Source organism: Crinia signifera, chromosome 6 (assembly GCF_055691185.1).
Source record: "Crinia signifera chromosome 6, ASM5569118v1, whole genome shotgun sequence".
In the NCBI taxonomy this organism is placed as follows: Eukaryota; Metazoa; Chordata; class Amphibia; order Anura; family Myobatrachidae; genus Crinia; species Crinia signifera.
In genome coordinates this window covers 142,595,038-142,612,872 of record NC_139222.1, presented here as the reverse complement: position 1 = coordinate 142,612,872, position 17,835 = coordinate 142,595,038, and the positions used below count along the sequence as shown (strand labels likewise).

Below are 17,835 nucleotides of genomic sequence, written 5' to 3'. Positions count from 1 at the left end.
GTCTGGTGGTAAACGGTGGGGTAGAGTCTCTGTGGGGTCAAGGTGGTGGTCAGCTGTAGCTCCGTGCCGCTTCAACACCGGCACATGCAACTTCCGGGTGATGCTGTGCGGCGCCCACTGGGAGTGCAGTGGCAGTGTAGTGGCATGCGCTCAACTTCAATGTTGGAGGAGACTTGTGAATGTGTTTGTAGGTAGTGGCTCCAACGCATGTCGACCCTTGCTGGGTCTTCTTCAGGGAGTAGTGAACCCGATTCACGGGCTTGGGGAGTCTTTTATTCTCTGGTGGAGTGGTTGAGGTCTGTCGGTGGCAATCTTTGTTTAAGGCTAATTGCCCTTAAAGTCCTCTAAATGAAAGACACATTATCCAAGTGATGAATGATAAATGTCCTGTTTAATTGAAGAATGGGGGGGGGGGGGTAAAAGAGGGAAGGTGGAATAGCGGCTAGGGTGGTTGAATAATTGAGAGTCGGCTTAGGAATGCTTTGTATAGTACCATGAATGTACTATCTGGAAGTGTCAGAGCAGTGGCCATCTTTGTTAAGGGCTAAAAAGCCCTTAAAAACTTATGAATGAAAATCGTGTACTCCAGGTGTCCGATAGAATATATCAGTAAGGTCGCTGGCCTGTAATAATCACAAAAGGAAAGTTTGTAACTATCCCCATTGTTTGTTGTCTTGTATTTGTGTTCAAGTAGTGTGTCTCTCTCTATCATTTCTATTTTGACTAAGCTTTTACCAAAGTAGAAATGATAGAGAGAGACACACTACTTGAACACAAAAACAAGACAACAAACAATGGAGATAGTTACAAACTTTCCTTCATTTCGCAATACAATAAAGACAATAGACAATTTCAGAGAATCCTCAATGAGCACTGGCACATCCTCCTTCAAGATGAAATACCGGGTAACATCCTGACAGATAGACCGAGAATTGTATATAGGAAGTCAACAGACCGTAAATGACAATTAACACACAATCACATCAAAACCAAAGAGCGACCCAACAAAAAGGGTTTGATCATTGCGGAACATGTAAATACTGTGCTAAAGGCAGTAAGTCCGTCAGGAGATTAGAATCATTCACATCTAATATCACTGGGGAATCTTACAGAATTACAGACCGCATTTCCTGCAACCACACGGGGGTGAGCTACCCGTGTGGTTTGCAGTATGTAGGTAGAACAATTAGGAAATTGAAAACCAGAGTAGCGGAACACATGAGGAATATCAGTAAAGGCATTGAGACCCACAGTTTATCGAAGCATTTCAGGGATGAACATGACAGCAATCCCAACACCTTGACAGTAGTAGGGATTAGATTAGTTGAAAAAACTGGAGGGGAGGTGACTATATAAGAACCATTAACAAGGAAGAACTCAAATGGATGTACTTACTTAAAACACTGACTCCCAGGGGACTCAACATAGACAATGAGGTCAGGTCCATCAGCACACTATAATGAGACGCTGTAAGGGCACCATGACCTCAAGCAAGATGGCTGCCCTGGCACGGCACTATATATCCCCCACTACCATCCAATTCTTTGTTTATCTGCACCCCCCGCCCCCCAACCACCCTTGCCGCTATTCCACCTTCCCTCTTTTACCCACCCCCCCCACCATTCTTCAATTCTTCAATTAAACAGGACATTTATCATTCATCACTCATCACTTGGATACTGTGTCTTTCATTCAGAGGAATTAGCCCTAAACAAAGATTGCCACCGACAGACCTCAACCACTCCACCAGAGAATAAAAGACTCCTCAAGCCCGTGAATCGGGTTCACTACTCCCTGAAGAAGACCCATAAAGGGTCGACACGCTTTGGAGCCACTACCTACAAACACCATTCACAAGTCCAACATTGGAGTCGAGCGCGTGCCACTCCACTGCCACTGCACTCCCACTCTTACACCACCTTGACCCCACAGAGACTCTACCCCACCGTTTACCACGGACTCTGTACCTTTTCCACTCGCCACCCCACCCCCACCCCCTTTTCTATCCCCCCAGACATCTGTCACCACTTCATTTAGTGACCGGTACAGCACAGACAGGGTTACCTGTCCTCCATCCATCAAGTGTGTCACGGAGCGCAGACACCTCTTTAGGTGAAGCGGTGTGCACACAGACCAGCACTGGTCTTCATACCCCATACACAACCAGTTACCCAACACCTCTACCCCTTTTTTTTGGTACTTATATGTTATTGAGCATTATCAATAACTGCTCTGCATCACTACCATTTATTCACCCATATGGTCCACACTGTCACTTTTATTACTGTTATTAAGCATTGTTGCAGCAGTTTATCATTACACCTCTGTCCATAGCGCAGGTCTCCTTATTACCTTCTCTATTACCAATCGCTCAGGGGGCGTCCTCCCCCTTCTTTTGCAGACCAGCAGCTGCATTGTATACCATATTAGAGAGTGCCAACCTCCGATTTGTAGTTTTGGAAGTAGTTCTCATGAACAGCACGTGATTGATACCATATGGTTATAGTTTAGGAGTCTATCTGGAATCAGACAGATCTTGATGTACATACAATTGAGCATAGCCTGCATTTCTGCCTAAATGCCCACAACATGCCTTCACTCAAACTGTAGTGTACATAGACATGCCTGGTTACGACTCAGTTGCACACCTTCAGCCCCTTGTTGAGATACCACTGCATAGTGCACGACTGTAAATTGATCATAGCTACATGCTCTGCCATGAACCATGCCCTGTGCAAAAATCCAACATTCAGACAGAATAGGGATTCATTTTTCAATGAATTTCAACAGACCCTAATGTAATTGACATTTAATTTTTTTGACTTGATGTGCAGGTTCGGATTTACCTGAATCTCAAAACAGGATCTCATTGGCTATCAGTTGTCACATGTTTTGGCTCCAAAACATGTCACAGCCGGATAGCCAATAAGATCTCATTTGGTATTTTGAAGCTATTTGAGGACATAAGTAGTACTCAATAGAGCCATACAGAACATAAATATAGTAAGTTATATGTACACTGAGATCTGTCTGATTTCAGATGGACTCTTACACCCACCCCATATCACGTGCAAGTATACACTGTTAATGAGGACATAAGTGGATGGATAGGGGTGGTGAGAAGCATAGAGGCATGTATTTTTTGCATACAAGTGATTATCCACCTTTTTGTCCCAGACACTCAGTGAATGCAATTGCAGCCAACTTGCATGAAACTGTGAATCTCCCACTAGGAATATATCACTTAGCATAGGTATGCATGGACCTAAATAATGCATCTAAATTAATTTAAACTGTGTTCAAATAATCCTATTTGGATCTGTAGTGAACCATATTGTAAAACTGATCCCATTTCTCTCTCAAATTTTTATGTTACTGTTATGAGTTTAGAAGTTCAATGATAATATATTATCCTTCTTAGCCAGCATCGCTCCTTAATTATTCTGTGTCCTCATTTATCTTTCAGGCAGTTTTCCGCAGCTTTGGAAGACCTGAATGAGGCAGTCCAGCTATGCCCTAACAATCGTGAGATCCAGCGGCTGCTAATGAGGGTGGAAGAGGAATGCAGGCAACTTCAACAAGAAGAAGAAGTTCAGGAGATGCAGGATGAGCCTGAAGCAGAAGTCCAAAATGAGGACATTGACTCCACACAGGAAGACATATATGAGGAAGAGTACCTTGAGCAAGACATTGAAAATGTTCCCGTGGGATTACAGACTGAAGGACGCCAATGTCAGGGCCTTCCAGGCATGCAGAGTCCACCCCAGTCTCCTGCCCATCGAGACTCTGCATACATGTCAGGCTCACACCAAGTATTTGACTTCAGATCTAATAGCTCAGTCGGCTCCCCTACTCGGCAAAGTTACCAATCCACTTCTCCATCCCTCTCTCCAACACATCAGAACTCTCACTATCGTCCTAGTCCTCCCCAAACATCTCCTGCTCACCAGAGCTCTTCCTACCATTTTAGTCCACCTCCTGTGGGGGGTCAGGTAATGGACTACCCCAGCCCACCACCTTCACCATTAAGAAGAGCCCCCCAGTATAGAGCTAGCCCACCAAGTGAAAGTATTGGTATGTATCGTCAACAGTCTGGCTCACCAGTGAGGTACCAGCAGGAGCCATGTGTGAACCAGCATCCTGGAAGACCCAAGTCTCCACTATCCAAGATATCACAGAGGTCTTTCCAAATTTCACAGCTTCCCACTGCAGTTCCACAACCTGCACACAGATTACAGCCAGCAAAGGCACAAATTGTACGCAGCAACCAGCCCAGCTCTGCAGTGCACTCCAGTGCAGTGATTCCTGGAGGTACGTATGGGCAGGTAGCACATGGTATGGCAAGTAAATACCAGACCTCCTCTGGAGAGATGAGTCAAAGCCGATTAGTATATCAAGCTTCCCTTGGTGGTCTTATAGCTGATGGACGCCCAGTGCAGCATGTACAGGCCAGTTTGAGTGCAGGAGCCATTTGTCAGCATGGTGGCCTTGTCAAGGAAGACATACCCCAGCGGCCATCCTCTGCTTATAGGGGTGGTATGAGGTACAACCAGACCCCACAAATTGGCCGTAGTCAGTCTGCATCTTACTATCCTGTATGTCACTCCAAGCTGGATCTTGAGCGCTCTTCTATGCCCTCCAGCCAACTAGGTTCTCCAGACGTTTCCCACCTCATAAGGAGGCCCGTGAGTATTAATCCTAGTGAAATCAAGCCTCATCCTCCCACGCCAAGGCCACTGTTACACTCACAGAGTGTAGGACTTCGGTTTTCTCCATCCAGCAACAGTATTTCATCCTCTTCCAGCCTATCTGCCACTTTCCGACCATCTGCTTCTATTCAACAGATGGAGATCCCTCTGAAGCCAGCTTATGAAAGACTCTGCGATGAGCTATCACCTGTTTCCCCACCCCAAGGAAGTTACCCCAATGAGCCCACACGCTCCAGGAACACCCCCTTCATGGGTATAATTGACAAGACAGCTCGGACTCAGCAGTATCCCCACCACCATCAGCAGAGCAGGACATGGGCTGTCTCTTCTGTTGACACTGTCCTCAGTCCCACATCTCCTGGCATCTTGCCCCAACAAGAATCCTTCAGCCCCCCTTCTTCTATCAGCAACATTGCCTTTTATAACAAAACCAACAATGCACAGAATGGGCATCTGCTTGAAGACGACTACTATAGCCCACATGGTGTGCTGGCTAATGGCTCTCGAGGGGATATATTGGAGAGAGTCACGCAGGCCTCCTCCTATCCTGATGTCAAGGTGGCTAGAACACTGCCTGTTGCACAGGCTTACCAGGACAACCTGTACAGACAGCTGTCTCGGGACTCTCGGCAAGGCCAGACTTCACCCATCAAACCAAAGAGACCATTTGTGGAATCCAATGTGTAGGACTATAGACTCTGCCCACTGACTCCCCTATTTCCCTATATTATACCTTTCTTCGCTCTATAGCTATACCGTCCTAAATTCTGGTGATTAACTCCTCTTCCAGTCCCTCCACTCTAGTGTTATTCTATGCCATTCTTGTTAGGCAGAGTCAGTCTTTTTGTGCAGTAGGGTGTTCATGGATACCTTTCTGGCACTGACCAGTTAAGGTCAGAAGGTATACCCAGAGGCACCCACTCAACTGTCCAATTTAAGCTGTAATTGAGTCATTGCACTTAGGCTTCTAGGAACTCCAGTCAGCCCATGGGTCTTTCTTACTGTCCTAGAAGTTAAAAAGGAGTGAGACTATGTTTCCTCCTTGTGACAACACTTCTGCAGGCAATGTGCACCAACCGTAATACCCTGCTCAGAGTAAGTAGACGTAACCATACATATAAGAGCAGGTAACAAACACTAATCCAAATCTAAGGCCACTGGCAGCACAAAAAAGTTCTGAAAACCTGTTAAATAAAGGGCTGTCCATTGATACATTAAACTCAATCTATAGATTTTAAATGTATGTGTAATCCATGACACCGTCATGTTTTAAATGTGTTTTTTTAGGGGGGTTGTTTGTTTCTACAAGGTCTGGCCCTTGTTACACACACCCATAATACTTCACCATTATCTTCCATAATTAGAATAAGAAATGTGGCCAAAGTAAATTATTACAGTTAAATGGAGCTACAACATACTGTACATTCTTTTACCAAGCAAATATTTGTGACTGTTACCAAATCATGTGCACAATCCTGTTAGTGTGAGACGCCTCAGGAGGACACTCGGCACTCCGATTACTAGAAATGCACTGTTGCTCAGCTATCCCACGCAATAAAATTAATGGGCTAAAATACACAGAGCGTAAAATACAGGCAGCAATTTTTTAGTGATTATTATTTAAATTATTCTTAAAAGCAAAAAATATTCTCCAGCAGTTGTACCACAGTGGACTACTGATGTGTCTTATAAGTGGAGTGATCTTGCATTGCAGGAAGGAAAACATAAGACACATGATTTGGCTACAGTCACAAATAATAAACAAAAATGTTACATATAAAGTATAACGGGTTAATGCTGAATAAACATGTTTGCTCCCGTGTCTGAAATACATTTTGTTTGAAAGTTAATGCGTGATGGAAACAGAATATAGCTAGTCTGGCTCTATCTAAAGGGGTGTACACATGGGGAGATTTTGACTAATGGATGATTTTGACTAAGCAATTTTGGGAGAGATCTTGGCTAGATGCACTGGAGATTTTGACTAAGCGATTTTGTCTAAGCAATGATAGTCTATGATCTAGTCAAAATTGCCTTGCCTGCACAGTCAATCTATGCTAAGCTATCTCTGCTAGACAATATTGACTAATAAGGGGTGTACACAGGTAGCGATTTTTGCTAGTGAGCGACATTAAGCAATTTTGACTAAGCAATTTTGACTAAGCGATTTGACTAGATACAACAGCGATTTTAACTAAGCGATTTGACTTAATGCACCAGCGATTTTGACTATGCTAGAATTAACATACTTGGTTGGTATTCATTGCAGATCGTCTAGTGAATAGCAGCGATTTTGACGAGACAGCCAGCGATCTAGACAAAATATTCTTGCCTGGCAACTTTTTTAAGGGATATTATAGGGAGATTTGTCTAACCTTAACAGAGATCTTTACCAACCTTCTAAGCAATTTTGGGTACTTGTGTATTATCTGGGCGCCCGATTTTTTCATTGCATGCCACTACTTAAGGCATACGATGCGATGCAATGCAATGTGATTTTTCATTGTAAAGACCCGATTTTTAATTCTATAGTCAGCGTTGATTTTATATAGTGTGGCGAGCGGACGCGGATTACTTTACACGTATTCTGCATCCCCTCGTGGGGCACGCTGCGCTCGCCAAGCTTCGGGCTCGCTGCGCTCGCCACACTATATAAAATCAACTCCATGCGTAGTTGGATAGTGGGGGTATGAAATCACCCATGGGTGACTATACAATTAAAAATCTGGTCTTTACAATGAAAAATCACATTGCATGCCTTAAGTAGTGCGTTGCAATGCTATACAATGAAAAAATCGGGCGCCCAGATATTGCACAAGTACCCAATTTTGACTATGTAGTCAAAAATCGCTTAGAAGGATCCGTGTGTACACCCCTTAATTAAGCAGGAGAAAAATAGGTAGATTTTGGCTAACCTTTTAGGACAATGGTTCCCAACCCTGGTCCTCAAGTACCCCCAACAGTGCATGTTTTGCAGGTCTCCACACAAAATCATAAGTGCTATAATTAGCTCCACCTGTGGATCTTTTCAAATGTGCCTGAATAATGAGTGCACCTGCGGGGTGACCTGGAAAACGTGCATTGTTGGGGGTACTTGAGGACCAGGGTTGGGAACCACTGCTCTAGGAGATTTTGACTATCTAGTCAAAATCTCCTGATAAAAGTTCTCCGTGTGGACACCCCTTTAGTGTGGACTTTAGACTGACCAGTAATTCCCTAATAGTTCCCTTGTTCTGCATTAAGGGTTGAGGACAGGTGAGCTGACTGCTCAGCTGATATGTGCTCAAGCAGGTAAATATACAAGGTATCGTAAACAGTCTGTTCTGAATATACAATATACAGGCTATTGTCTGAGCTATTAGTCCACTAGCCTTATCCATATGTGCATGGGCAATTTTTAAAAATTTACTTTTAAGTTTATTTAATTTGTTTGCCTCCACTCCTGTCCTAACTCCTGCTCTAAGATCAGAAATGTAATGTTTTGGGGGTAAAATGGGTTCGTGAACCATGAGGCAAGTCAAAGCCAGGACTGCGACACTGTAGGACAGGTAAAAATAGACAACGGGAGCTTATTATTTCAAATTCACAAATGTAAATTAGCCCAGACCTGATGCATAAACAAAAACAAGAAGGATGAAAGAGTCACATGTGACCACCATCTCCGTAAAGCAGAGATACAGTATAACAAGAGCCAACAACGGTCCTCAGGTTCAGGTCCTTAATTGTCCCCAGACGACAGCAGCTACTCCAAACTTCTGGATTGCTTGGAATCCAACACACCAAGAAGGGCTTACATGTTCTGGGGAAAAATTACTGCAGGGCCAAGTCTCAATAGTTTTATAGCTAGGACCCAGTGAGTACACAAATGGCACCTGTGATAACCCTGTAAGTGCATTTAGGGTCCGTACTCACATATGTGCACTAATGGAAGAAAAAGTCTATTAAAATTTCATCATGAAAAGTAAGTTACTGGAGCATGTTGCTCCCAATGGTTACAGCTAAATAATTAGCTGTTCAGCGTTTAATTACAAATAGTTCATAAAAATGGGGATGCACCAAAACCATGTTTTTATGACTGAAACCAAAATGTAAAAGGAATGTTAAAAAAAACACATTTAAAATGAACACGTATACATAATGTTATTTTTTTAGAACTTAATACACCACTTCAAAAATAAGGGTAAAGATGTATACTTACCTGTATATTGTTGTGTACTCCCCTTATTAAGTTAGGCACAATTTGAAACTACCATAGTCATTAAGCTGTTGGAGATTTTGATATATATATATATATATATATATATATATATATATATATATATAGCGCCTTGGAATGTCCGGCACTCCCCGCTTACTGACCATATACTGCGCCCGGGTGCCTTCCCCTGTGGTGTTCTCACCACCAATACAGTCTCCAAATAATGGGCGTCACTCCAGGACTTGGTGAACAAAAGTGAAATTTATTGAATAAATTTCACTTTTGATCACCAAGTCCCGGAGTGACGCCCAATTGCTGTAGTACAGAGACCTGGCTCATTAACACCAGCCCACATCTATTCTACACCTGAGCACACCAGTTCCACATAATGTATATGGTAGGGAAGTAAAACTTCTCACAAGTTGTGCTATACCTTCACATTTCACGTATTGTTACAGTCTGTATAAGGTCTGTCTAAATATTTTAAAAATTTTAGAGTTTGCAGACGTAAGCATTGGTTTTGGTATATCCCACATTTAGAATTACTTTAGGATTTACATTGAGAAAGGACAATAAACCAAGGATTGTGGACTGCCACTATATATATATATATATATATATATATATATATATATATATATATATATATATATATATATATATACTCAAGTATAAGCCTACTTTTTCAGAACATTTTTTATGCTGAAAAAGCCCCCCTCGGCTTATACTCGAGTGAGGGTCTATAGGATATAGTCCCGTTTGGCAGATATTGCACATATTTCTGTGGTTAGAGTACATACAACTATGTCACTGTTTAGTAAATAAAGCCCTCGGAGTATCACAGTTCAGGGATTTTCGTGGTCGTAGCAGGGTCGTTTTTTATTCCCCAATTTGTCAGACAGAATTGCAGTCCCCTTCTGCTTGTGATGCCATGCTTTGACTATGCGAAGTCTGAGGAGAACGAGTTGCTTTTGCTTATATAGAATTAGGCACATGCTACCCAGTGTTGTCCCTCAGAAACCAATACACAATATCGGAAAGTTTTTCTAGGAATCTTTTTAACTGTCCCAGGATACTCCGTCCCTAATGCACCTCCCCTGCTTCCCCTCTTGCCTTCCTCTCCATGCTGCGGCTGTATTGCACACATCTGAAAGACTGATGGAACCTTATGAGGGATATGGGGGTATTCTTCCCCCGGCCTTCACAAATCCAAAATCAGAAGGACTTTGTACAGTGTATTTATTCAATGCATGGTCCGTTCTCTTTAACAATATAAGGAACACAACCATTGTTAAATATATATATGTATATAAAATACATATATATTGTGTGGTGCTCAGGTCACGGGGTTGTATAATTACTTTTGCTTTTTGTTTTGTTTTTTACACTGTTACCCCTATTCTCTCTCTGGATCTTGGAGATGAGAACAATTGGAGATTTGAGCATTGAACTTGTAAATATGAAAAAAGGGAAAAACCGCCTTTCTGTTTTGTTTCATTTCTGATTACATCCCCCTCCCCCCACCATCCCTTTACATTCAGAATTTCCTGCAATGCAGTGCAGAGCGGTTTCTGATTGCAAAGGGAGTTGGATGTGCACTCTAGGTGTCGGGTATGAAACTACCCTCTTCATCCTCCTCTCAGCACTCTTGGGTTTTTTTCTTTTATCAGTTACATTGTATTTGCTTGCTGTTTTTTCTTGTCTGTACATGTGAGATGTGAGATAGATGTGAAAAGTCTTTTCTCCCTCCCCCCAAATTCACCCCCCTCTATACAGATTTAAACTGTAAATTGAACAAGAAAACTGTATGAGACAAGAGAAAAAATGTACTTATTTATAAATGGTTAATTACACTTGGAATCAAACCGCTGTCTCTGTGTCTGAGATGTCTTGTAGAACTGTTGGGTTACAAAATGGAGTCATCACTGGCCAGCCTGAGGTGGTAGCTGTACAACACCGTTATATGGTTTGACTTTTAAATCATAGTAGTGCTCAACCTTGGTCATCACGTACCCCAACAGTGCACACTTTCCAGGTCACCCGGCAGGTGCACTTGTTGTTCAGACACATTTTAAAAGATCTACAGGTGAAGTTAATTATTTCACTTGTGATTCTGTGAGGAGACTTGAAAAACGTGCACTGTTGGGGGTACTTGAGGACCAAGATTGGGAACCACTGATCTAGGGAAGCGATGGCCATCTCATGTGGATCAGTCACCCAAATATAGTGTATGCATTAATTTTGTGGACTGATCTAATATTTATGGTAATGCAATGTAGCATTTCAATAATTTCTAGTGGTGGCATTGTAGCATGAGATTTAACACCAAGACTATTTGCTGGCAGCATATTACACTTCATCTTACACTGATACTTACTAATATGCTGCCAGCAATTAACATTATTTATCTGTCCGGTAAGGAACAGTTCTATCTTCATCTGCAATGTCCTTTCCTGTGCTTTAAGCGCCAAGTTACAGAGAAATGTGCATCTGCTACAGCAAAGTGCTAAAACCTGACAGGGATTTAGCAAAACCTGGAAGCTCTCTCTGAAAATAAAGACTTTGCTGGGTTTACTTTGGCAATGACAACTGTACCACTTACACCCTCTGTAGACCATAGGGTAAATATATGACGTACTTACTGCATTGTGATCTACTGTAAGTTTCATAGCTAGCTGCAGTTTGCAAATGATTGAACTGATGTCATAAGCTGCCATTTCTTAGCAGGTTGGAGCTGAAAATGTAAACCAGCATTCACATTCAGTGTAAAGACCGTTGCACTTTACACTGACTAATAATGTTTCTTTACATTTTCAACTTCAACCTGCTGAGAAGCCACAAAAATATATAACTTATTTAAAAATGGAGGCTAAATTCATATTCAATGTTTTGTACTAGATACTACCAAATGTCTTGTGAAAGTGGTTCAGGGGTTGTTCAGTGTTTTTTTTTTAATGTTTATGGCTTCATGTCCATAAAATGAATGGTTTTAGGGATAATGTATTAAATGAAATAACAATTGACAAAGATGCTACCTACCACATGAAAGCTAAAGTTTTGATTTGACTTGCAAAATGCAAAATTACGTTTTTCACAATAATCAATGTACTTCTGTGGTGGGTCTGATCCTGCACAAGGTAAAAGTCATGATGGAAACAGAGAGGCGGAGTTAGTACCAGAGATTACTCCAACTGATGGTATCTATCTAAAGCCCCATTGAGTGGGTGGTGGGTGATCTTCCCTTCCTCTGTTCTTAATGGCTTCTTCTGTCCTTTACTATTTGTAGCATAATGAATCTGGTTTAGAAATGGTTTTCATGCAGCTTAAAGTTTGTCATTGTATTTATGTTTTGGGTTGATGTTGGTAAAATATGTGGAAATTTGAAGGGGGAATCAATTTGGTTATTGAGGGGTAGATGTATGAAGCAGTGATACTTTACCACCGGCCAATCAGCTACTAACTGTCCCTTTTTAAACCCAGACTGTACCTTAGTCAGCTGGTGATAAAGTACCAGGCACATTTTTTCACTTCTCCTCCCTTGCTTCATACATCTACCACTGAGGGGTAGATTTATTAAGCTCGGTGATAAAGTGTCTGGTCTTTATCCCTGGCCAATCAGCTCCTACATGTCATTTTTCAAACCAAGCCTGTAACTTCACAGTTAGGAGACACTTTATCACTTCACGAGCTTAAATCAATCTACCCCTGAGTGTCTTATATGAATGGAGGATGTTAGAAGGGGAGACGTAATGGAATGAATGTAACTTTGGTGTTGGGGATATGCGAGTGTGTATGAGGTATAGGAGTATCTGATAGGGGAAGCTTGTCCTATGTGTTATGGGAAGAAAGATGTGTGCATGGGGGTTGGAGTGAGTATGTATAGGTATGACTGGGTCTGGAAGATCCAAACTTGGCCACTATTACATATGCCTCAGCTGGAACTACGAATATAGAGGGCAGGGAGAGAAAAGATCGATATCAGCATAGAGATAATATTGGAGGTCAAAAAAGCTAATGAGTTTAGGGGACTAAGGGGCCCATTTATCATGATCGCATTTACAATGCGATCTGGGCAGAATATTACCACCCAGGATCGCATTGTAAAATGCGATCATATCACCTGAATTTATCAATATTAAGGGCGCAGGGACAGGGCTCCCGATAGAAGCCCATCCCTGCGAAGTCCTGAGTTGGAAGCCGGGGGGGTCAGCGCATGCGCGGTTATGCGCTGACCCCCTCTTACCGCACTGCCATAGCCTACAATGAGAGAATGATCGCAATATCAAAAGCAGTCGAGAGGTTGAGTAAAATGAGTATAGAGCAGTGTCCCTTTAATCTGGCAGCAAGGAGGTCATTGCTGATTACATCAGAGTGGCAGTTTCATCAGCGTGGGGAGGACAGCAGCCAAATTAAAATGGTTCAAGCAGGGAGTAGGAGGAAAGTAAGGTGGTAAATTGTAGATACAGTAATGCACTGAGGGTGTTTGGAAGCAAATGGGAGGAGATGGGTCAGTAGTTAGGGTAGGTAACACTAGGGCATATTTAATGTAGAGTGGACAGTGTCTAAAAGGGATACATAGAAGTGGGAAAGATGAGAACAGGAATAAAGAGATGAGGCAGAAGAGATCGGGTCAAGTGGGGAGGACCAAGTGGGGGCAATGAACTAATGTGCAGACCAAGGGGAAAATAATACCCCTTTTACACCAAAAACCCTGGTCTTTGAATGCTGGAGTATCCAGGGTCTGACCCTGCTTTATACCCCATTTACACAGCACTTTGACCTGGGTCTGCACCATTTACACTGAACCTGGGTCAGCCCTGATATATATATATATATATATATATAGTCCAGAAATCCACACACACGGTGTAGAACGGAGAGCACTCTCCAATCACAAATGTAATTTTTGTGAAAATCCAGATAGGTTAAATAATGAAATAAAGAGACATCATAATCCATAGAGTTAAAGGTGATATATTTGTATGACAGCCCCGACGTTTCGGTCCAAATCATGGACCATTATCAAGGAGCCTAAGGCACACAGAAAACATAGGTCATGAACACATTATCAATAAAACAGAATGTGCATAGTTACAGCAAGGTAAAGGTAATTGCTTACATTGTCATCAGAGTATACAGGTAGTCAGCGATGAGGTAATCTCTGCCAAGAAGGTCAGGACAAAATCAGCTACCTACAAGGTGCAGTCCGGGTCCCGCTATATATACCCACAGGAAGGGGTTAAAGAGCAGAGAGAGCGCGCCATAATAGCCTGCGTGTCAGGCTGCTGGAGCGCAAGACGATTTCCGGAAATACCGGAAGTCAAGTGGTCTGTGGAACGCACTTGACACGCACAGCTTCCGGGTTGCCGGGCGCTGTGCCTCAGTGATAGGAGTACGGAGAAGCTAGCGTGATATATGCGCTAAGCGAACTGGTAACACAGTGTCAGTGATTCATTGAAGGTCAATCAAGACCTACTTAAGTGTCAATAATGTCTAATTAAAGCTTAAAGAGATCGCGCATATTAGGGTAAAGAACGGGAGCCGGAGCCAGAAGCAGGGGAGTGCTGGAGGGGGGAGAGACAAATACTGTAAAGTTCTAATGGTATTTAGGGGACAGGCAGAGTGCCGGAAAGCACTGTAATTAAGTATGGCGAGGAACATGGCAAATAAATGCAAAGTAAATGAAATAGAATAAATAGAATAAAATAAATTAAATAAAATAAATGTCCGGGAGTGCTAATAGAATAAAATAAATTAAATAAAATAAATGTCCGGGAGTGCTAAAAGAGGAAAGAGATAAAGAGTGTGCCAATATATCTAAATATAAACCAGAGGAGACTAGAGTTTACAAATGGGGTAGAAAGAGGTGTAAGGCTGGAGTGATATCTGTAATTGCAGGAATGAATAGGGGGTTACAATGTGGAAACAGCACATACAAACCGATAAGGCAGGCATATAAAGAAAAATACAGAAAATTACAATGTGGATACAGAGCATATATACGGATAAAACTATGCATATATATACACATCTATATTATAACCCACATTAGAGGTATGAGAAAGTGAAGACATAATGGATGGGACATACCAATGGGAGATAGATGGTCCATTGCAACAAACAATAAATAAACCCATTAGCAACTAGGGACAGTGGGTATTGTAAACAGACATTTAGGCTGACAATGGGTGTTTTAAGACGGTCTCAGGAAAATAGACAAGGGGTTATTCTCGTTGAGACCCCTGGGTGCGATTGTGTCAAGTCTGTGGATCCAACGACTTTCCAGTTTTTTTAGTCTCAGACCCCTGTCACCCCCACGGGGTGATGGGGGTACCCAATCAATAAGTCGGCAACGGAGATTAGCGTTCTGATGACCTGCTGCAAGGAAATGACGGGGAATAGGCAAGTCTGCTTTCTTGGTCTCAAGGGCATTACGGATGGAGTTCCTGTGGTTTGCCATCCTCTCTCTAAATTTCCTGGAGGTCATGCCTACATAGGCCAGTCCACAAGGGCAGTTCAAGAGGTAAATAATGTGATCCATTTGGCAATGGAGGCGGTATTTGATTTTTATCGGTTTACCCGAATGGGGGTGTGGGAAGGTAGGGCCAGGAGTCATGCTGCTGCAGGTTGTGCATCCAGTGCAACGGAAACAGCCCGGACGCTTACTATGCAGCCAAGTAATGTTACTATCCGGTGTAGGACTCACCATCGGGCGCATAAGTAGTTGTTTCAAGTTAGGTCCTCTTTTGTGGGCAATCATTGGGGGTCCATATTGCTGTAGCTTGAGGCTTTTGTCCGTGGCGATGATGGGCCAATGTTTTCTTAGACTCCTTTGGACATTGGATGATACGTGGTCATACTGGTTTACAAAGACCATTCGTGGTGGTGTTTTGGGTATAGTCGGGGTACTGGGCCGTGGTTGTGACAAGTTGGTTCTGGCTTTGGCAAGGCAACGGTTCAGGGTCTTGGATGAGTAACCTCGTTCCGAGAACCGGTGGGTCATTTCTTGGAGTTGAACTTCCATCGTGGCTTGATCGGAGTTGTTTCTGATAACCCGCATGTATTGGGAGATGGGTAAGTGTTCTTTAAGAGCCGGGGGGTGTTGGCTGGTTGTAGAGAGTAATGTATTGCGGTCTGTTGGTTTCCTGAATAGGCTGGTATGCAGAATGCCATCCTTGATGGAGATATTAATGTCCAGAAAATTTATGGACTGTTGGTCAATGAGATGCGTGAATTTTATGGGACAGTTGAGATCATTCAGGGATTGTATCATCTGATTGAAAGATTCTGCTGTGTCGGACCAAATTAGGAACACATCATCGATGTAACGTTTGTAGAAGAGAATATGATGGCCATACCGTGGCATGATGTGGGTCTCCTCGTAGTCGGCCATGTACAGGCAGGCGTACGATGGGGCCAAATTAGAACCCATCGCAGTCCCTGACACCTGTATGTAGTATTTGCGTTGGTAGAGGAAGTGATTGCATTTAAGGATTGCTTCAGCCAAATCAACCAAGAAGTTAGTGGGTGGTTCAAGAGTAGGTCGGGCATCCAATTTGGATTTCAATACCCGTAGGCCATCTGTATGCGGGATCACTGTGTATAGAGAACACACGTCCATTGTGGCCAATAGTACCGGGTTTGCTGGGAACTTGATAGTATTCAGTTTTCCAATGAAGTCAGTGGTGTCTCGGACATACGTGGTGCCGGAGGTGACCAATGGTTGTAAAAAAATTGTCCACAAAGATGGCTAGGGGTTGTAATAGGGAGAGTCTGGCAGAAATAATGGGTCTTCCGGTGGGTGAGAGTGGGACTTGTGGATCTTAGGTAGGGTGTATATGATGGGGCACACAGGGAAGTCTACTGTCAGGTATTCATGGGTTTCTTTGGTGATCCACTGATGCGTCAAGCCGTCGGTGAGCAGTCTATCGATTATTTTTTTGAATTCTGGAATTGGGTTCTGTGGTACCGATTGGTAGGTGTTGCTGTCAGCCAATTGGCGCTGTATTTCAGTGTGGTAGTCAGACCAATTTTGTACCACCACCGCCCCACCCTTGTCAGCTGGGCGAATAACCAAATTAGGGTCATCTCTTAGTGCTTTGAGGGCCGTGAGAGTGCGGTCATTTGCATATATATATATATATATATCAGGGCTGACCCAGGTTCAGTGTTTTTTAGGGGGTAGATGGGGAGTGCTGTCCCCGGGTGCTGGGAGGAGGGGGGTCCCTGCGGCTGCTGAGGGGAGGGGGGGTACCTGTCCTGTCAGCCTGCGGTGGGAGCTCAGTGGAGGAGATAATATGCGCCGCTGCTGTACCACTCCCCGCAGCCGCAAAGTTCCTGCGGCGAATGTACAGTCAGTGGCGGGGGTCCCTCTGGCGCATGGGAACTAGTACTAGTTCCTATGCGCTGGAGTGACCGCAGACACTGACTGTCCATTCGCCGCAGGGACCGCCGGGGGATGGTACAGCAGCGGCGCACATCATCCCCTCCGCTGAGCTCCGACCGCAGGCTGACAGGACAGGGACCCCCCCTCCTCCCGCAGCAGCTGGGCACATCTTCCCCAGCGCTGCACGCTGTGGACCCGCTGCTTGTGCCTGCACCCGCAGCGGGACCATTTACACGGGTCCTATCCGGATTCTACCCAGGTCAGGACCTGGGTAGAGGACCCGTGTAAATGGACACGGATATACCCCATTTACACCGCCGATGATCCGGGTCTGACCCGCAGCTGACCCAGATTTTTCGGCGGTGTAAAAGGGGTATAAGTCAGCGTAGGTAAGCTGGATGGGGAGGTAAAAGAAGGAGTTGAAAGTGGTGGAGATTTGGGCTTTGAGGACTGGGAGGAGATAAGGCTTTATTGATTAAGCTCAGTGGTTCATTAACATTGATACATTGAACATCAATGAAAACTCTACAAGAGGTATCATA

The 17,835-nt window shown here is 43.5% G+C and overlaps 1 protein-coding gene across 12 annotated transcripts in view; it reads left to right on the top strand.

The window, feature by feature from the left end:
- TANC2 (tetratricopeptide repeat, ankyrin repeat and coiled-coil containing 2) overlaps positions 1-6,531 on the top strand; it is a 454,397-nt gene extending 447,866 nt beyond the window's left edge. For 11 of the 12 annotated variants that reach the window (XM_083147487.1, XM_083147485.1, XM_083147486.1 and 8 more), the window contains one exon: positions 3,467-6,531. In XM_083147487.1, coding sequence (XP_083003613.1) covers positions 3,467-5,396 — 1,930 coding nt within the window. In that variant the 3' untranslated portion in view covers positions 5,397-6,531. The remainder of the gene's footprint in view (positions 1-3,466) is intronic. The other variant, XM_083147496.1, reaches the window with a different exon arrangement.
- The last annotated feature ends 11,304 nt before the right edge of the window (positions 6,532-17,835 follow it).